Source organism: Cryptotermes secundus, unplaced genomic scaffold, assembly GCF_002891405.2.
Source record: "Cryptotermes secundus unplaced genomic scaffold, Csec_1.0 scaffold859, whole genome shotgun sequence".
Lineage (NCBI taxonomy): Eukaryota > Metazoa > Arthropoda > Insecta > Blattodea > Kalotermitidae > Cryptotermes > Cryptotermes secundus.
Window position 1 is genome coordinate 1,536,985 of NW_019723915.1, and position 22,344 is coordinate 1,559,328.

A 22,344-nucleotide genomic window follows, 5' to 3' on the forward strand; every position below is an offset into this window, starting at 1 on the left:
TAGCGACAATATGGCCTCTTCCCATTCAACGTTTGTTAGCTAACGCTGTAAAAGCTTAGCTTCTAATGGTGTTATGTGTGCGGATTTATGGAAATGACCAAATACTGATGTAGAATGAAATTCTTGGCGCTTGGGATTACATCAGCATTACCCAGGTTATAGGCCGGCGAGCCAAGTCTCCTCTACTGTGCTAAATAATTGCACGGGCGATAATAATAAAGTTTACTGGTCATTATGAACTTTCACAAAGGTCTTGAAACCGACTAAATGACTGACATACACTTCATGGAGTGTGGGGACCTTTCCATGGCCCACGTTATATTTTATCGCCTTTGTAAACAGGACGCTTCATTACGTCACATTTTCAGTATCCCCCCCCCCCAATTTTCTGTTCACCGTGATTGGTCTGAATTTTAAAGGTAAAGTTACTCTTACGGCTAAACACTGTTTCATAAAGGTGAATATGAGCTGGAAAATAAAGGTCCACTCATTATGGAGCTCAGAAGCAGATGGTGTTCAATTGTTAGCTTCACTCTCCATCCGTATTACCCCAGGGAAATGATTCTCTGGAGAAAGTTAAGTTGTCGCTATATCTAGTCATCACAGCATGGCTGTCTATAAAGGTCGTGGAAGAAAGTAGGAAGCCCGATGGATCTAGTCATGAAGAGAAAAGTGCTGCCCGTGGCGGAAATGAAATTTAAGTTAACTAGCCCTTGGTCAGCGTCCTTACAGCTACGCTCCTTTTGCAAATTGCACGTGTTTACATATGCTTTGCACCCAAGCCCCACGCCGCTGTTATGGTTGGTGTATGCTAGTCCAGCTCACACTGGTCACCACAGCGGAGGATACCAAAAACATCCAGAAAACGAACACGCACATCGCAAGAAGAAAGAAGTAGAAGAACTCGAAACATATCATTTTTAAATTATTATAAATAATTTTAACAAGAATCAAGCTTGTTTTTTAAAATGCGAATGATAAGGCTTACACGCCTAGCATACCACAAAATACTGAACACGTCGTTACACACCTGATGATATCATGTGGTATAAACAGGTATTATATTCGTATGGTTCGGAGTTTTAGTCACGGTAGGGTCAAGAATTTCCTAAACTTTGTCCAGACCGTCTCTGGCAGCCTCTAAGCCGCCTGTTCAATGGGCATCGGAGGTAAAGCGACCGGGTCGTGAAGCTGATCTCACACATCCATCTAATGCTGAGATGAAGAAAATGTAAATTTATACATCCACTCCCCCATACGCCTTCTTGGCATAGTGCTTAATTAGTTAAGCACAGGGATAACTTTACCTTTATATGTGAAAGCATGGAGTAAGTAGCATCGTAGCCAAAAAAAAAAATTACAAATGTAATTATATTGTACACACAAGTCAAGTGCTCAAGTAATGCTGCAGGATGCTCACATAAAATATAAATTAATGCACCAGTCAGTAGTGACACTCGTTCCTTCTATTCTAGAGGTACCTGGTTCGAATCTCGATGGTGTTACCCCGCTGCTTACGACAACTTTCATGGGATACCAGGATAATACCACCGTTGTCTCCTGTCAAATCCTTATAATTCGTGATCATTAATTCATATTGTGACGTACAGACCCATTGCTCCTGCGAGAGCCAACACACGGAACAATAGGACGTCTATTGCTAGGCAACGGATCAGAAAACACTCTTAAAACAATCCGAAACAGTAGATGGCATGTTGGCATAGTGGCCAGTAGCGCCGTCTTGCTGAAAGATCACACTGTGATAATCCATTTGGGGCACTGCAAACAGTTCCAACATGTCGAGGTAATTAGGTGATGTCGCAGTACGTTCTGCAAAGAAATACGAGCCAATCACGCGATCTCTGGCAAGAGCACACAATACATTAAATATAGGGCTATCGTGCTCATGTTAATCAAAATCATGGGGGCGTTTGTTAACCCATAGTCTTAGGTAGGGCGCACACCGACATGCTGACGTCAGCGTCATGACTCAGACCGGTGTGCGGCGGTTTTCATAATCTCATTCGTTTTACCTGTGCTCCTTTCTTTGCGTCATGTCGCAGACATCGTGTCTTGACTGTTACATGTCTTGACGCATGCCGGTGTGCGGCCTACCTTACGTTGTACCGATGGACAGGACACAACACATAAAAAATGGCCTCATCACTGAACATTACAGGATGCCAAAACGGCTTATCCCTGTCAATTTCATTAATAATTTCTACAGCAAAATCGTATCTTTTTCGATTATCACCTGGCCGGATTGCACATAACAAATTAAGTTTATAACCAGTAAAGTGTAGACTTTTTTTTTCAAAACTCCATGAACATTTTTTTGAAAGTCATAACTCTCGAGCACATTTACTTACTGTTTTCTTCGGACTGCGGATAAAACTGTTTCGAAAGTTTTCCACGGACGCGTCACCAGCGGATGGCCTTCCAGAACGCTATTTATCCAGTACACATCTCGACTCTTTCTGCTGCCTATTCCAAGGACGAATGCTATTTTCTTGTGTTGGTTCTCCGTTAAACACACGACGCTACTCACGTCGCATTTGAGTCACAGATTCAAATTTAGCAAGACACAAAACACACTGCACTTTCCTTCAAACCATCGCCATCTTGTGTAAATCACTCCGCGTGAGCGTCACCTTGAATAAGTTGCGCGCGCAACTGCTTGCCGTCCGTCCCTCCCACCCTCCCTCACCCTCAGTATCCGCCGTTTCCACTTCTTTCATGTGTCTGTCATTTTTCACTCCAACAATCTGATCATTTGAAATCCCATTATGACTTGTGGAACACACTGTATATGGATGAATTTTATTATAGTCAAAAGGGCGTTAAGGGTGGGCTCCTCTTTTGTCACACAAAGTAAAATTAAAATGAAAACGAAGAGGAAGCTGTAACACTATTGCGTCTCTGGCCTGGTTCGTCCGAACTACATCAGAGAGCGCGACGAGCGCCAGCCTGCAACAGTGGTCTACGTTTGGCTGTAATATGATCACGGAAATTTCCGTGAATGGATTATACGGGCTATTTCAAGAAAACAGAGAAAGCCACAGAGAGAAACTCCCTCGTTATTTATTTAATGTTTAAAAACGGGATGCAGAAAATTTCGTAATAAAGAGAATCGCCATTTAATCTTCATCCAATAAACCATTTGTTGGCGTGAGTAAATCAAGAAAGTGTAATGAATAGGTTTTGCAACACCCTTTGGGAAATAAGAAATTCGTTAAAAATTGTTTGAAGTAAATCCTGAAGGGACAACGCCTCTTCGGCGACTTATTCAGAGAGAGTAAAGTAAAAGTAAGATAAAATTGTCCCTGTGCTTAATCAGTTAATCACTACGCCACGAAGACGTATGGGGGAATGGGTGTATAGATCCACGTTCTCTTGACCTCGGCACTAGCTGGAGGTGAGCGATCAGCTTCACTCCCCTGCCGCTTTACCAGTGGTACCCATTAGATAGGAGTGCGAGTGGGCCCCAGGGCCGGCAGAGATAGTAAATCGTTTAAAGATTAACGCTGAAGTATTAAGGTTTAGTCACTGTCATATTACGTATGAAACGTCGTGTTAAGAAATACTGGCCTCCTGGCTTATAACCTACGTATGGCAGAAAATAAAACCACTTGTCACATCTTGACCTCTGCAGTAGTTACGGACCAACAGTTCACTTGACTCAAGATAGGAGTCAGTGGTATGACACCCATAGTTTTGTGAAGGAAATTTCTTTGAATTCCAAGGAACTGTGAACTGATGGCCACGCCATAGCTCAAGCGGTTAGTCGCTGGCTTCCCACCGCGGCGGCCCGGGTTCGAGCCCGGGTCTGGTCAAGTGGGCTTTGTGGTGGAAAAAGTGGCGCTGGTGCGGCTTTTCTCCAAGTACTTCGGTTTCCTAGGATGAGACTTCATGCAGTCTGGTAGATGTTCACCGATTTCTTGGAGAAACATTATGCCTTCATCTGAAGTTCGAGAAAGAATTTCTCTGACTTGTCGGTAAACATATACCATTGCTAGTGGGGTGGGTCTAAGTCCCTTGTACTGCGGCCGCTTCTGGCCTATTGTACCAGCCACAGATGATAGGTGAGGGTGATTGTGGAACAATTTCTGGAATGAAGATTGGCAGGGGAAACCGAAGTACTCGGAGAAATCCTGTCCCAGCGCCACTTTGTCCACCACAAATCCCACTTGACCAGACCCGGGATCGAACTCAGGCCGCCGCGGTGGGAAGCCAGCGACTAACAGCATGAGCTATGGCGCGGTCAAACATATACCATACTGCATGGCGTTACATGCCAGCGTGTGCTTGCTTATTCAGTCAATCTATTTATTAGTCACTTAGTCATACTTAGTTGCTTAGACTGTTAGTTCATTACGCATAGTCAGTCAATTAGTTGCTTAGTCCCTCGACTGCCTGTTTGATCAATCATTGAGCCAACTGATCTGTCGCTTGATTCATACGTGTTACTTGGTTGCTGGTTTAGTTATTTGGTTATTTAGTTCAGTCGGCTTCTCTTTCCACTGGTTAATTATCCATTTGGTTGCTTAGTTACAAAGCTGACAAATGCGTTAATCCGCATTATTATTTTTTAATTTTAAAATTCTTAGCTTTATGTCCCCTTTTAGAATTGGAATTTAAATTACAGGTTTTGTGTTACGATTTTGACATTTTGATTTAAATCGGATCACTTCAAAGGGTACAGCCATAACGAATGCTGTGTGTATTTAATGAACGTACAAATTTCTGGTTTATGTGTTCATAACATTTTGTTTTAGGCGGGGGAGGGGGTAGTAATGTTGCTGTGAAACAGAGTCAATACAGTGCAAGCAGAGACCAACCCTCTGGTAGTTTAGAGGGTTTGAACAGCCACGGTATCCTCCCTATAGTTAAAGCAGATCACATAAAACTTTATGTCTGGTTCGGTAAGCTCTCAGCCAGTATAAAAAGATTTTAAACCCCTCATAGTAATAAAATATGTTAGCAAATATTTGTTTATTCCTGTATTATCTTACACATTTCCTACACTTCAAGACTCGGGGTCATAAAGAAGATTAGCTTCGGCCATAACCAAGACGTTTTTAGATTATGCTCTGGGTCCTATAAACGAGTATCGTTATGTTAGACTCTTTGTCCAGGTAAGGTCTGTGTTATCTCTGTTTACTGCCTGGTTATGGAGTTAATTTCTCATCGAAACGGTAGAAGGACAATTTTCAATAATGAGGCAAACGTTTTCCAAGTAAAGCAGCTTCCGTGCTATTAATCCCGGATTAATTGTCTCTCATTTTGCTTCCCTGTTTATGGGAAAATAAGTGTTGCACATTAAAATGTAATGAAATCTAGTGACCAACAACTTCCGGTACTTTTCCTTTCCTCCCTTAAATAATTTCTTTGTCTTTCGTTCCTTCATCATTTTGTTCCTCGTTTTGCCTTTCTTTCTTAAGTATGATGAGTTTTAAGAAATATGTCCTCGTGATGATAACTGAGGAGCTATTTCAAGGTAATAGCGGCTCCGGTCTAGAAAACCGAAATTAACGGCCGTGGGGATTCGTTGCGCTGACCACGCGATACCCTCTATCCGTTAAAGTTGGCACTAACTTCGCCGACAAACGGCGGTCGCTCGGTCGGTATAATTCGCTTGCAGACTAAAACCACAGAGTTTTTTTATATAATTAATTTATTTACATATCAGTGCCAGTAAACTTCGTTCTGGTGCCCAGGTTAGTTGAGGAGACTGGTTCATATTTAGAACTGTACAGAACTTTTCTGAAGTAGCTAATTGTTTTTTTATCCGATAAAATTAAATAAATTTAAAGCCAGCACAATATATTTGTGGGTTGTATTGAAGACAATTACGCAGTTAATTTCTACCGCACATCTAGTATATTCACCGCAATTACAATGAAAATATAGATGGCCTGGAAACGTAGAACGCATTGTGTAGACAGGAAACGGATGTAAATAAGTGAGTAGGAAAACACTAGAGAAGCAGATAATTTCGAGAATCCAGGCGCGGGCGAAGGAATAATACATATTAGAATGAATCTTAGGTAAACTTGGTCTGAAGGTTTGGACTGAATTCAGCTGGCTTAGGACAAGGTCGAGATGTCTATTCTCGATTTAGAGGCCTTCCGTATCAAACACACATGCTTATTTTCGAAGCTGTTTGAACCGTATATTCAGGAAAGTGTCGTTAATTGAATTGAAACGCAATAACAGCATATTTATCGAACATTTCCTGTTTCAACGACAGTGATCCAGAGTTTTATTCGAGAGGCACGCGTTTCGGATATCTGAGGCTCGGAAGTCATCCCACTTGCATATTTTCATGTATTTTGTCAGTCTTCCTAGATGAACTTTGAGATATTACCTCCAACTGAAATAAGCCCACGTTCTCTTCAATTCTTACGTACTCGGCGTTCTTGATTACCTTTCCATATAATTCGACGACAAATAAACTGTTAATTCGAGTGTTGTGGGATAAGCCGGACTCAGTCACAAGCTGACATTGATCTTATGCTGATCCGCTTTTCATTCCTCTTTTTCATTCTTAAAAATATTTCATTTCATACAATGTGCTTCTCCCTTTTTTCCGCAATTCCCTTCCTGACAAATAGCCTTTCCGCTTGTTGAACAAACAAACAAACACAGTGCTTGATGGTGTGTGTCATAACGACGAGCTCTACGTATAACGAAAACAGTATTACCCACGACGAATGACGCTGTTACCGTTGTATTTCGTTGGGTGCAAAAGACAGTTTCCCTATTTTCCTGATACGGTGGTTTGTTAAACTTCGCAGAACATATGTTTCCTTCAGAATTCTTCAACATGTCATTCCCTTTTCCTCTTTACTTCTTCCTTCCCATTTATATTCTTTCTTTTCTTATCTAATATTGAAACAAATTTTTCTTCATCCCTCGAAGACGAGCATATAGGTTTGCTTTCTACTAACTCAGTGAAGCTTATATACACCCACACCTTATATTGCTGAATTATACTAATGCATGTGCGTCTGTTTCGTAAAGCTATCCCTGTAACAGGCCACGAAGGCCCATAGGTTTGTGAGACGTCGAGGCTCCCATATTTTCTCCAGAAAATCAGCTGACAGGAAGATTCCTGTTACACATTTCTGTTAGAAACTGAGTCGACAGCACGGCCATAGAGCGGCTGGAAGGATTAGGTAAATCGAAAAAAAAAATCTATTCGAACCCGCGACTTTCCGGTTTGTAGCATACTGCCACAACCAACTACGCTACCGCGCGCCCCCACATCTGTTTGATAACTGGATTAAAATAACTATTCCCATATTCTGTACTTACTGCATTTGCATGACGCTTTGAGCACTGAGTATTGCTTAAAATATCCGATTCTCACATCTCTGTGTTTACTAGGGTCCTCCCTGGCCGCTACAGGGCAACGAACGCTCATGCTTGCGTGGTTCCTAGGAAGAAGCATAGCAATGTCCTGCTGTCACTTCTCTCTGGTCACTAGAACACAGCATATCACTCTCCCTCGAATGCAGCATAACATTATGCTCCTCTCATTTTGTTCTGGTCTCTGGGATGCAGCATGTAAATACCCCCTTCTCACGCCACGCTCTCGCGAGTCTTAAGTTTCCTCTTTCATGTGTCTATGGGTGCTGCCATGTAACATAATGTTACCTATAGACCTGTTGCTAAGCAACAGTCAGCGGCCGTTGCTAAGTAACTCCCGCAAGATATACGCAAACAGCAATAGATAAACGGGGTTATGAAACCCGTTTATAATCAATGCATCGGTAAAGACACCTACAATAATAGGGGTATTATTGGAGCGATGTCTTCTATTCGGTCCGTGCAAAGTTGTTATACAGAAGAGTTCAGTTGAGAATCTACAGTCGAGTTCAGGAGTTCCAAGTGAGCAGTTAGTCGAGAGTTGGGCTAGGTAAGAGAGGTTGAGAAGATGGCGCTATGAATTCAGGTGTGGAATGTTAACCAGCGGGCAACGGCGTAACAACGGAAGCTGAAGATTAGCCATTGTTCAAAATCGTTACCAGGAAACGTCTAGTGAAAATATCGCAGTGGAATAACATTGTTGAGAGCAGTTATCTAACAAAGACTAGTGAAGATTGAGAAGACTTAACGTGCGTTAGTGATTTGTAGTTCCGAGTGGTGTACTATAACGGGTGGTCAATAAATTCAGTATCCAATCCATATCTCGTCTACAGTCACCTCCCCCCAAATCGTGACAATAATATCACACTTATCGTCGCAGTGACGTGTATATTATAACAAGCGATAAGTTATTCCTCAATTTAATGCTCCATTTTAGGGCTCAGAAAGAACTCTGAAGGTTTTCATACTTCTAGTACATGTTATTAATATTTCGCATAAAGTCGTCCGTCCGGCCGTCCACCTCTCTCTCTCTCTATCTATCTGAAATATGAAGGAGGACGTCCTTACCTCTTACTTCTGCTGCTTACTGTTGATATGTACCTATGTTTGTATTGCCAGTGTGGTGGGACTAAGTCCCTTGTACTGAGGCCACTTCTGGCCCCAGGTGATAGGTGAGAGTGAGTGTAGAGCAAATTAGTGGAATGAAGATTGGCAGGGGAAACCGAAGTACTCGGAGAAAATCTGCCCCAGCGCCACTTTGTCCACCACAAATCCCACTTGACCAGACACGGAATCGAACCCGAGCCGCCGCGGTGGGAAGCCAGCGACTAACTGCTTGAGCTATGGCGCGGCCTGATATTTAACTATCATTTTTCCAAGAGACCTTACTCGAGCTGCCGGAAGCGGTGCCTTTGGAAATCCGTCTTGAAATATGGTTCCAGCATGATGGCACCCCGGCGCACTGCACTAATGTTGTCCGTGAGTATTTGGATGAAACTTTGGCAACAGATGGATTGGACGTGGAGGCCCAATAACCTGGTACCCTCGATCCCCTGACTTGACTCCACTGGATTTCTTTCTCTGAGGGGGTACATGCAAAGCCTGGTGTACGATGATTTTGTGGCAAGAATTGCAGCAGCAGCTGTAACCATCCGTGAAATGCCGGGAATCTTTCAAAGAGTTCAAGATAACATGGCCAGGCGTTGCAGAACATGCAATGAAGTCTGAGGCCGCCACTTTGAGCAACTTTTATGATATAAAACAACGATAACATCACTTGATGCGCATTAGATATTTCCCTTAGAAGCATTGACACTTCTGATTAAAATTTATCTACAGTTCATTCGGGACTTAACTATACTTGGATTATCTAATACATAACAGGATCAGTGGCGGACTCTTTGAGAACCTTCGGGTTCCATAAAATTGGTGATTTTCTTGTGTAGCCGAGCACATGTTAGTTTCTAAAGGATTCTAATTTATGAAATGAATGTGTTAGTAAAATGGGGCCTTTAAATCAGCTAAAGATCAGTTAATCTCTATTCTATTATTACTTCCGGTTTTTTAGGTCACAATATTGTTTTTTGTACAGACGCCACAAAGCTAGCTGTGTCGTGTAGACTGTGTGTCCGACCAGTTATCGACCGTTTGTCCCAAACAGATCATATCAGACGCGAAACAGGTGCGTGACCTCGCCACAAATCGGCCTGAAATGAAACTTAAGGATCTAAATAAGTAATGAATATCAACTGTGATATCTGCGATCGAAAAATATTACGAACACGCATACACAAAGTACGTAATTTGTTATATAAATGTTTCTGCATATTGAACCATATTCGAATCAGTATCATTAATAGCAGTTCGTGACGGTCTGAATGTGTCTGCGTTCACAAGACTGTTGTGTCCCAAAACAGACTGATATACTGCTGATATCCAAATGAGATACCAAAGCTAGGATTGACACAAAACATTCTATTTTTGTGCGCTGTTCGAAGACAACTACAGGAAATTCGATATTTATGCCTTTTTATATAGTATAACCGAAATTGAGAAGAAGAGTACATCTGATTTTATTCTCGGAAAAATTTATGACTCCAATTTTTCTTGAAATATGGTACGCAGTATGTTTTATGGCAATCCATTGCCATCGAAAATCTAGTGATACGTTTAGGAAAGGCCTTTCATATTTTAACCTTATCAGTACTCACTACTAGAAACGCTTCTGATAGACAAAAGGTGTTTATAAGCGCCGATGAGGATGAATTATAATAAATTACGTAAGCCGATAGTCCTATATAAATACTACTATATAAATGTATTCAGTTAAGTTTCCTTGATATTTTTAAATGTCCGTACGGACGATATGAACTTGAATTACAAAATGTGGTAAAGGTATTTTTTATTGTTTCCGGTACAACGTTTTGTGATATATGTACCCATTGCTAGGCAACTACGCAGTATACACATTCCAACCAACACATCTTAATAGGAGCCGGGCTCTCTGTGGACCATGCTACAACGCGTCGCTACGTAACACAATAATGCTCGAAAAGAGAAGACGGTGTTTTCTGTCGTCGCATTTTAAAAACTTGAATGACTGCGATATATTTAACACTTTTTGAATGATAAGTTTTTATAATACCGATATTATTTTTCGATGACCCTGTACAACGAAACAGAAGGAAAATATACTCTGATCTTAGTACTGCTTCTTTTAGTGTTTCAGTAGTTGTGACCCAAATTTTGTACATTTATGTTCGTATAAATGTTGCTAATTAAAATCATTTTAAAAGAAAACGTGGCTGTAAATGGGTTCACATTTACGTAATTACATTCTGTTACATGAGGATACTGTAATTCCCTTGTCTTTTATTGCGTAGTAATTATAAGTGTCCTCTCTGAACTCAGCAACGAAAGCAAGTAGACTGAATAGCACATACGTGGTTTCTAAATTTAAAGTTGTGCCTTACGAAAATATAAAATTAACATGAACTAAATATAAACATTAAAGTAACACCCAATTTACGTCAAACAATAGGTTAAGAATAATGCTGTGTTCGTACATGCGACTGTAGCCAGTTCGAACCTGAGTCTGCCTAACGACCATCCCGATAGGTTTTCAGCGGCTCCTGATGAATGCTTCGACAGCAACTTGAGTGTGCACACGACGTTATCCGCTCTCCTGTCGTTACAGTATTGCGACACACTTGACACCGCACAGTTTCTGGAGCCTAAGCGGTACCTGCTAAATATTTAAAAGAAAAAGTGGTGGTCATGACGTCAGTTTGTACTATCATAATATAAAGAGATTATCATGCTAAGGAGCATGGCGATTTTCACATTCTCAAAACTGTGGGATATTCCAGTGATTTCTTTACACAGAATGTTCACTCGTATTTGATATTCCGCTGGCCAAGTACGTAATTTCCCTCCCTTTATGTATTTTTTTCATTGCTAATGGGGTGGGACTAAGTCCCTTGTACTGCGGCCACTTCTGGCCTATTGTACCAGACCCAGATGATAGGTGAGGGTGATTGTGGAGCAATTGGTGGAATGAAGATTGGCAGGGGAAACCGAAGTATTCGGAGAAAACCTGCCCCAGCGCCACTTTGTCCACCACAAATCCCACTTGACGAGACCCGGAATCGAACCCGGGCCGCAGCGGTGGTAAGCCAGCGACTAACCGCTTGAGCTATGGCGCGACCTTCTCCCTTTATGTAACCCGAAGTTTCAACCCTTTATTCAGAGAAGCCCACCATTAGACGGTGTCATGAACGAGGTCTATCTAGCCACACCCTATTTTACCTAGATTCGTTTTAATATTATCCTCCCATCTACTCCTAGGTCTCCCGAATAATATTTTTCTTTGAGTTTTTTTCAACTTGTAGGCCTATTCTATAAGCATTTCTCATTTCCCATTTGTGCTGTATGTTTCTGTTATGTATTTCTTATTAATTATTCAGTCTATTCACTCTTTGTGATGGGTAGTAATTATGAAAGGGGCACGCAGTAGCGTAGTTGGTTGAGGCACTATAGTACAAGCAGGAAGATCGCGGGCTCAAGTTCCGACGAGGTGGACTTTTCAACTGACCCAATCCTTCCAGCCGCACTATGGCTCTGGGTTCGACTCAGCCTCTAACAGAAATGAGTACCAGGAATCTTCCTGGGGCGTAAAGAGCGGCCGGCGCGTAAGGCTGACAACCTTACCGCCATCTTTGAGCCGGTTGTCTAGATAATGTGGGAGCCTCGACGTCTCACAACCCTATGGGCCTCCACGGCCTGTTACAGGGATAGCTTTTCTTTATTAATTATGAAATTAGCTCCTCCATTATCCCTTAATTTCATTTTTCGTGATTTCAAGTGTCTCTCTCATCACATTGCTGTAACTGCCTGTCATTAATAATGTCAACAATAGGCTTAATAACACCGTATCCGGGTGCCTTGCATTCCATTGTTGTATTCCAGAGATTTCGGGTTCAGATCTCGGCCCGGAAACTGGCTATTTATTCCTATTCCTACCGTTCTTCACCATGTAATCCGAGTTGGTGATATTGTTAAATAAACCACAAGTAAAAATGAAATTGCAACAGAACACGTAGTAGCAATTACAGTCGTGTCAGATTGTCAAGCGCTATTCCGTTTCTTGCCCCGCTCCGGCCCCGGGTTCTGTACCAGTTTGTTGGTTTCTTGTTACAGTCAGTCTGCATGGATTTTTGTGTTAATTTCGGGAGTTACTGTTTCGGCATTCTGTCAACTTAGCAAACCCATTACTTTAATGATCCAATACTGATGTCTTCTGTTTATTGCGAATGTCTGGGTTCTCTAACAACAACAAATGTAAGACTTGAGGCTTTCACGGCGGTGACTATGAAGAAAGCAGTCTTCTGGGATTTGGCACCGTGCATATGTGGTGTTAACCGACGTTTCGGAGGATACGTTCCTCCGAAACGTCGGTTAACACCACATATACACGGTGCCAAATCCCAGAAGACTGTTTTCTTCATAGTCACCGCNAAAATTTGATACCATTCTGTTCTTTTGTTACATTCCTGTGTCCCATATAAAGAACACTGAAATTAAATATTTACATGACTGTAATGCTGCCTGTTTTATATGCTTGTGAAACATGGCTTCTCACTCCTGTCAAGCAACACATCCGAGGGAATTAGAGCACAGGGTGTTAAGGAGAGAGAGAAGTAACGGGATGGAAATGAACTAGGCCATCCATTTCATAATCTATACAATGATTTTAGGGCTTTCAAATCAAGAAAGGTGATATGGGCTGGTCATGTACAACGAACGGGAAGATGAAAAAGTATTTTTATAAATTTACTTTTTGGGCCCATATATTTATGTGAGAATAACATTGAATTAGTCTTCACGGGTACAGATGGAGGTCGGAGAAGATAAGGTCCTTGGGTACATGATATTGCATCTTCAATTTTGATAGAAGACAGGAAATTTTATTTCTAAGTGCCTATCAAGTTTTCATGAACTGCTCTGCATCCTGGAGATGGGTGATAATACCACTAACATAGCAATATATTAACTAGTCGATATCTTAGTGGGGGAAAAAACCTGCGTTTCATTTTGTCCCATTGAGTACGAAATGAGCGGTGAAGAGAGCAAGTAATTTAGCTGTATAGAATTCTTGCCTTCTCTGGCATAACAACCTCCTAGGTTAAGAGGTTGTATGTCTCGCTCCCTCTCTCTCTCTCTAGCAATTAGGGAGATGGGTTGGTGAGCACCGTCACTGCTACGGGCTTATTTTAAATGATCCACGACCCGCCCGCTAGCGGTCACCTCAAGGAGTGACTGTGATTAATGAGCAGGCTCCGCTACTGCAGAATACCGTAACGCAGCGCACACAGTGATCCCCTAAGTAGGTCTACATACCAAGTATCCACAAAAACGACTCACGGTCTGTGATCTAAAATATTTCATGCAATCATGAAGACTTAACAGGTAAGAATGTTAAGTTAAACATCTGCATGGTAAAACAAGAAATGAAGTAAAGCTTTTCCTGTGCTTAATGCATAAAGCACTACGCCGTGAAGACTCATAACTCATTGTTAACCTTGTGACTAGAAGAAAGTGGGTGGTCAGCTTCCTTCTGCGGGCCCTTTAACCCTGGGAAAGAGCGTGCCGTACCCATCCGATTGGAGGCTGGGTGGGCCCTACAGCCAGTCTGGACGATCTGTTGTTACCTGGTTGGGGTAATATCCCTTCCTTTGCTCATCCTTTTTTGTTTGGTGCATATTTTCGTTACCTTACATACAAGTCCGTTATATTTCTTGTTCGTGATCTTCTGCTTTTGTTGCCATAACAGATGATTTCAACAGTATCGATCAGTTATTTTTAAATTTGATGGAAGTACTTTTATATAGATCTCTTCCCGAAGACAAAATGGCAGCCAACGAAATATTTATGAACTGTCTCCTTCCGTATCGTGAATAGACAGCTTTCACTTATATTGTTTTCCTTTTATAATATTTATCACCACTTGGAGATATAGTGGCATAGACATATTATAAGGTAGTATTTTAGTACTTTCCTGAATGTGTCTAACGACTCTTTTTAAATGCATAGTTCATCTACTGTCGATTAGTAGTGGATAATATTAAAATGAATCTTAGAGAACTGTATTGCGAGAGTGGAATAGATTCAATTAGGTCGAGATATTGTCTAATGGCGGGATTTATTGATCAATGTAATAACCCTTCGTAGTCCATAAGTGCAGTTTTATCCATTATTTAATTGCTAACTTTTAGAGAGAGCTTTATTATTAAATGTTTTAATTTAGTTTGAGAAAGAAGGTAATATCACGAAAAACCGTTGTCCTTCTCTTTTTAGCCGTGTTTCTTATACGTACGGGTCACATTATCGTAAGAGCATTGAGGGATAAATTTGTCTGTAATGATTGCCATGTCGTATTAATAAGGATAGGTCAAAGAGTTTTCAATGCCTTAAATTGAATTTTTATTGTCATGTAACAGTTTGATGGGCCATTGTATCTGTATCTTCAAGATTAATCTTTTCCCGGTTATGACGCTTTGTAGTCCGCTAGATATAAGCCAGTGTTATGGAGCAACCTGTTGCCTCCATCTTCAGGATAGAGGCCGTCTGCTCTGAAGATGAAGACAGAAGCTTCCTCCATAACGTCGATAAACGTCTACCAAACTACACGCCACGTCCCAGAAGACAGAACCGCTGTGAGAACTTCATATCGCACTTAAATATTTATTTATCTGCACATAAGACGTAGCTGTCCTTCATAATATCCCCAAATTTCGACCTTATCACCACCGCAAAACTCAGAAGATGTATTTAAATAGTAAACCTTCAGCGTAGTATGGACATGTGACTGCATGGGCAACTTTTAGGGAAAAATGTTTTCCTCATACACCATCGGAAACTGTAACAAGCTTTAGTATTTATTTGCATGAGAACGCTTTCCGCATTATAGTGTATTTCAGTTACATACAGCTGGAGGCAGGCCATTCATTTAACACGACATATGCAGACAGGCAGACTGCTGGACACTGGAAGGTGAGTTCGGGATTTATACAAGCACTCCTAATGGTAGGCTTTAATCATGGGTTGTTAGGCGACAAAGTCATTCTTGTCTCTTGGTGACGTCTTGTTGAAGCAGCTGACAGATTATGTCCTGACAAGACCTCAGAAGTTATGTCAACAGAAGAGAATGGTGTAATTCTTTCCTGTCTGCCCGTCTGGTCGCTTGTTTACTCATGTCCTTCGTTTCTTTTTGAACCCCTGATCAGACGTTTAGGCTGGGGCCACAAGAGCGCACAAAATGCGTCTGTTGTAATGAACGTACTTTATGACGGACGTTGCTGAGGACGCCACACATTTGCAGAATGCGGTGCGTAGTTTTTTGTCTCTAATGGAGACAAAAGGAAGCGTAGCATTCGCCTCTCTTGTTTATTTCTACAACGGACGTCACGACGTTCGTTAAAACGGACGCATTTTGTGCGCTCGTGTGGCCCCAGCCTAAGTCCGAATAATTGCTCTGATATCGGGAATAGTAACTAAAATATTTCAGCGACAGAAATGAAGAGTTATAAACGTTCTCGGTGATATAAGACAAATGTTCGTATAAGAAGTCAGACGGCAGCTTGTACTATTTTCAACTTAATGATGAACAGACATTTACGTTATTGTGCTTGTCGGAATAATAGATCCCAGTTGCAACAACTGAAATGTACCGAAGAAGCGGAAATAAGGATTCCAAATATTAACTCTGGAAGATGGGGAATATAACCACGATGAAAGGTAGAACTATCCCTGTAACAGGCTGTGGAGGCCCATAGGGGTGTGAGACGTCGAGGCTCCCACATCTTCTAGATAATCGGCTCACAGATAGCAGTGAGTTTGTCAAGAATTACGCGCCGGCCGCCCTTCACAATTCAGGTACCTGGTGCTCATTTCTGTTAGAGGCTGAGTCGACCTCAAGACCATTTCTCGGCTGGAAGGATTAGGTAAATTGAAAAGATTCAATGACCTTTTCGGAAATTGTACCCGCTACTTTCCGGCTTGTCCCTTAGTACCTCAGCCAACTACACTACTGTGTGCTCCCTATTTCTTTTTTAATTGCTAGTGGGGTGGGACTGAGTCCCTTGTACTGCGGCCACTTCTGGCCTATAGTACCAGCCACAGATGATACATGAGGGTGAATGAATGGTGGAATGAAGATTGGCAGTGTAAACCGAAGTACTCGGAGAAAATCTGCCCCAGCGCCACTTTGTCAACCACAAATCCCATTGACTGGTCCCAGGACCGAACACGGGCCGCCGCGGTAGGAAGCCAACGACTAACCGCTTGAGCTATGGCGCGGCCTTGTGTGCTCCCTGTATGATCATGTTAGAATCATAATATTAACATACAATTAAAATGCTTTTTATCCTAAGTAAAGTCGCAGATATAGAACACCACCTTTACCAGAAAATGTATTCTTAGGGAATTTGATCAAGATGCACGAAAAGTAATAAAGTAGCCCGAGATACGAGTGGTGTTACTGCTGCACAAGCAACAAGCAGCGTTTGCCTGCTCCTTGCTTCTTTGCTTACTGGACTTTATCTCTGACCCTGAAAATGGAGTCAGTACATTCCTCAGCACTTTCTTCAGTCATTATTCTCTCATTATCCTTCGGCAGTTTCATCCTTGTTTCTTTGCTTTTCGTCCTTAAAGATCCTTTTATTCTCCTTTGTGTCTTAGTAGATCTATGTTTCATATGTACGTATTATTTCTCTTAATAAAGGCTAGTTCATCCTAGTTAAATTCTCACCTACCAGCCAACTCGTTGGTTGCAGACTTCGGACCAAAGGTTCAATACTTCTAATACAATGGCCATGCTTTTGAACACGATTCCGAGCCAGTTCTATTCAACTTTCATCCTCAAATATATTTTCCTGAAATTCATCGTGATAATCCTCCTTTTGTTCTTCCTAGCGACACAATTCCATGTTCATGTTGTGTTCCCCATGTAACACACATGTCTCACCAATCGTAGCGTGCACATGCGCGTTCGTGAGCGCGCGCGCGTGTTGGGGGTGGTTATTTTACGACGCTGTCAATAGCTAGACTATAGGGCCGAATTGTAAGGTGACTGATGCAAATAATTTGAAAGGAAGCAGTTGTGGCCTTCTCTGCATTTGCCTGGGACTGACGAAACCCACGAAAACCCTCAGGTAGGATGGCCGATGTCCAGATCAAGATTTGAACCGAGCACCTCCCGAAAACGAGTCCGGAGCGTTAAGGCTGTTGCACCAATTAAAATAGCCTAGATTTCATATCGTAACAGAACTAGATGGTACGTGTGTGTAATTCAGATGACATCCTAACTGCCAACTTAGCAACGTTCTTTTTACGTTTAAAACTTATCTTGAGTCCTTCAACTTCAGACAGATGTAATTTATGTTCTGTCCTCAAAATTCACTCCCATACAAAATTTTCTTACCCTTTAAAATTTGAAGAAAATTATTGTTCGACATAACTTATTCTTAAGGGCACGCGGTAACGTAGTTGGTTGAGGCACTATGCTACAAGGCGGAAGGTCGCGGGTTCCCTTCCCGATGAGTCCATCGAATTTTTTCAATTGACCTAATCCTTCCAGCCGCTCTTTGCCCTAAGGTCAACTCAGCCTCTAATAGAAATGAGTACCAGGAATTTTCCTGGGTGTAAAGGGCGGCCGGCGCCTAAGGCTGACAACCTTACCGCCATCTTTGAACCGATTGTCTAGAAAATGTGGGAGCTTTAACCTCTCACAACCCTATGGGCCTTCACGGCCTGTTACAGGGACAGCTTTACCCTTTTTTAACTTATTTTGAACACTGACATATCATTCGTACTTGGTATTTTCTTCTCAGCTACATGAAGTCACCATTTCAAACTGAAGCCCTAAAATGTGTCACATGACATCTCCATGTTTATGTTACATCTGTTTCCCAGCAATTTGAATTTGGCGACGTTTCACATGCGTCCGGCTTTCGTCACAGAATGCCAGTGTACTCAATAGAGAGCTCTTCACTGAGGTGACGAGGTGTATGCTGAATGTTGCAGGAGGCAGAGAGCGCTATTGCTGCCATGAACGGTCAGTGGCTGGGCAGCAGGAGCATCCGGACCAACTGGGCAACCAGGAAGCCTCCCGCCCCCAAGAATGAAGGTGAGTTGCATTGCTAGTTTTGCTTTATTTACTCTTATTCATGTGCAGAGTAAACTGACATTCCGTTAAACAAAGCACAGTTCTTAAATTCTCTTGATTTTGATAACATAACTACCGTTCACGTAATTTTAACTAATAATGAAAACGGCCATGCCATATGTCAGGCAGTTAGTTGTGGCTTCTCCTAACGATGGTCCGGGTTCTTCTTCAGCTCAGGGATTTGTGGGGGGCAAATAGGCGCTGGAACAGGTTCCTACGAATACTTCGGTTTCCCCTGCCAGTTCTCGTTCCACCACTCTCATCATCATCATCATCATCATCAGCCTGAGCTGGTACAATAGGCTCAGTAGTGGCCGACGTACCAAGTGAGCTCAGTCTCAGCCCACCCCATGAATAAATAAAGGAAAGGTGAAATTGTACTGGAGAAAATTAGCGATTAAGACGGTGCATTTCAGAGGTCTGGAAAGTACATGTGCAGATCACAGTCGCCCCACGGTCTCTGCTTTCTCTTCTTTCTATTGTGCTCGTTTTTAACTATCCTTCTGTCTCCTCCTACAACTGCATTTGTTCTTCCTCCGTATTCTTTTGCTTCTTCTCTTCTCTTTCTTGTTAATCCGTTCTTTGTAACTGCTCTTTGACATTTTGTCTCTTCACTTCCTTTGTGCCGCTTCTGCTATAAAGTCGTAGGCCTCGTCTGCAATCTGCAGTGTATATGAAGCGGTAAAGCATGGATCATGGTGGTTTCGATCGTGGTCTATTTTATCTGACACTAAGAACCTCCATGAAAATGATGGGGCTGTAGCATAAATTCGATCCTGTGGCCTCTAGAATAAGAAGCAGACCTGGTACATTAGGCTCTATGACAGTGCGTTTGGGCTGGAGCACAGTGTTCTCGATTGTAGTTCCCATAAACGGCGTATAATCGCTACGTACATTAGACTCTGTGACAGTGCTTTTGGGCTGTAGTACAGTGTTCTCGATTGTAGTTCCCATAAACGGCGTATAATCGCTACGTACATTAGACTCTGTGACAGTGCTTTTGGGCTGTAGTACAGTGTTCTCGATTGTAGTTCCCATAAACGGCATAAATCTTGCGAATCTCAACAACGGAAACGGCAAATCCGAAGTTAAGCGTTTTCTGGAAAATACTGAGTTACTGCTTGAATATAATTCACTACTGCATCTTCCCGCCAGTCTCTCGTTTTATAGCCACTCTATCACCAGCACGGCCGTTAATCCGCCGTTAGATAAATAAATTAAAATTCGCCGCAATGTCAGGGCGCAGAACTAATGGCGCAGTAATTGTGGTCATGTGATGTCGAAATCGAGTTACAGGTTGATGTGGCTTACGCAAATATTCGCATATTTAAATAGCTAATTAATGTTGCATAATAGAACGTCACATCCGCATGCATTTTGCTGTGAAAATACCTCGGCATATACTTGTTATGTTCATGTAATGCCTGGTAACAAAATAGGCCTATTTTCAGCCGGTTATTATGCAGCGTAAATGAACGATATTTAGCCAGCAAAATGACGTTATTCTCTTTGGTTTGCATATCAGACTGATCTGTTATTCTACAACGGTACAAAGTAGCTATATCTGATAGAGGCATTTTGACAGCGGACTTTATATTTGGATGAGTCCTACAAAGGCTTCTGATAATGATTTAATATCGCCATAGGAGAATTTTATTTGAACGTTGTCGGATGTTTGGGTAGACGGGAGTGTGGAAGGATCTAATTCTCTGGAATACACATAGGTAAATAAAGTAAAGCTGTCCCTGTAACAGGTCATGATGGCCCATATGGTTGTGAGACGTCGAGGCTCCCACATTTTCGTCGTCGGCTCACAAATGGCGGTAAGTTTGTCAGCTTTACTTGCCGGCCGCCTTTTACCCTCCCCCCACCGAAATATTCGTGGTACTCACTTCTATTAGAGGCTGAGTCGACCCCAGAACCAGAGTTGGCTGGCAGGATTAGGTCAAATGAAAAATCCACTTCAGCGGGACTCAAACTCGCGGCCTTCCGACTTGTACAGATATTATGTTTTATGACAGTATCCATCGTCTTGTATCTGTCTAAAAACAGTCGTGTTTATTTTTCAAAACACAACGTTTCTGAGACTGGATTCTGTTTCAGTCTTCAGGTAGAACCTACTCAGTTTGGCCCAATCGATAGAGCTAGTCCCTACCTCCGGACACCTGTGCCAGCTCCATCTTCAGGTAGAACCTACTCAGTTTGGCCCGATTGATAGAGCTAGTCCCTACGTCCGGCCACCTATGCCAGCTCCATGATGGGGTACATAAATCAAACACAGCACAAACCATCTGCGAGCGCTAAGAAAACAAAAAATTATGGAAATTCCACATTATGAAATCTTGCACCAGAGAAGTATCTCGATTGAAACCATCGCTGGAACGAAGCTTGTATCGTAGTGCCTCAACCAACTACGTTACATAAGTTTCCAAAAGTTCCTTAGTAATTTTGTACACTTCATTGGCACTGGTGTTAGCATGGTGCAGACACAAATCTTTTGCAACTCTCGTACAGTCACATGCAAAAATCAGAAATTATATTTCATTTCTTTCACTATTCACCATGAGAAAAAATTTGTTCAAATAAATGTAAAGAAATAAGTAAAGCTGTCCCTGTAACAGGCCCTGGAGGACCATAGGGATGTGAGACGTCGACGCTCCCACATTTTCTACACAATCGGCTCACAAATGATGGTGAGTTTGTCAGCTTTACACGCCGATCGACATTTACCCCCAAGAATATCCCTGGTACTCATTTCTGTTAGAGGCTGAGTCGATCCCAGGGCCATAGTGCGGCTGGAAGGATTAGGTAAATTTAAAAAACCCACCTCATCGGGATTCGATCCAGCGACCTTCCAGCTTGTAGCATAGTGCCGTTCAAATAAATATAGCAGTACTTAATGCGGCCCTATCGTTTGCGATAAAATTGATATGCTTCAATTTATGCTTTACGTAGAGCAGGATGTATAAGCATAAAAATGAAATTCCTCCAGTAACTTTCAGTGGGCCTGTACACGACCAGCATAAACTTTTATAGGTATCCGTTCAGTTAACTCGAAGACTGAACACGTGAAAGAGATAGTACGCGGTATGACATTTCGAACGGTCGCTTATGAAACCTCTTTTCTCTTTTAAGACTTTCCGGTCTACACGATGCCACGATACCTGAAAATACAGCCAAATTTTCCAAAAGGGCTTTTGCACAGACACAACACAGACTATTGTGTGCTTGCTGTAAGAATTTCTGTTCATTTTAATACTTCCTTGATCGATCAACCTGATTTGTGTAAACGTCGGCACCCATACAGTTAGAATCCAGTGTATTCTGAAACAAGGAGATATGACTGAATTTAATGTTCATTCGATACTCAGAACACACCAACAAAAGAAGTGCAGTTTTTTGCTTAAACTCTCATTGTGTATTAGTTGCGGCAATTGTGTAGACCAAGGAGATGCTTTATCGCCACTGCTTTTCAACTTTGCTTTAGAATTCGCTATTAGGAAGTTTCAACAAAAGAAGGGAGGTTTAAATTTCAATGGGACATACCAGTTTTCCATGTTGATGATATAAGCCTCTTAGGAAATAACATAAATACCATAAAACAATCACAGAAGTTGTGACTGACGCAATAAGCATGTTGGTCTAGACGTAAGCACAGAGAAAACAGAGTGTACGTTGATGTCTCTTCTGCATAAACAAGGCAAAATCATAACAGATAGATGGCTTAAGGATCATTTGAAAATGTGGCA

At 41.9% G+C, this 22,344-nt stretch overlaps 1 protein-coding gene across 6 annotated transcripts in view; it reads left to right on the forward strand.

Annotated features, from left to right (window-relative positions):
- The window catches only part of LOC111862160 (nucleolysin TIA-1), an 872,186-nt gene that overhangs the window by 691,827 nt on the left and 158,015 nt on the right, over positions 1–22,344 (forward strand). For all 6 annotated transcript variants that reach the window (XM_023847344.2, XM_023847339.2, XM_023847340.2 and 3 more), the window contains one exon: positions 18,454–18,556. In XM_023847344.2, coding sequence (XP_023703112.1) covers positions 18,454–18,556 — 103 coding nt within the window. The remainder of the gene's footprint in view (positions 1–18,453; positions 18,557–22,344) is intronic.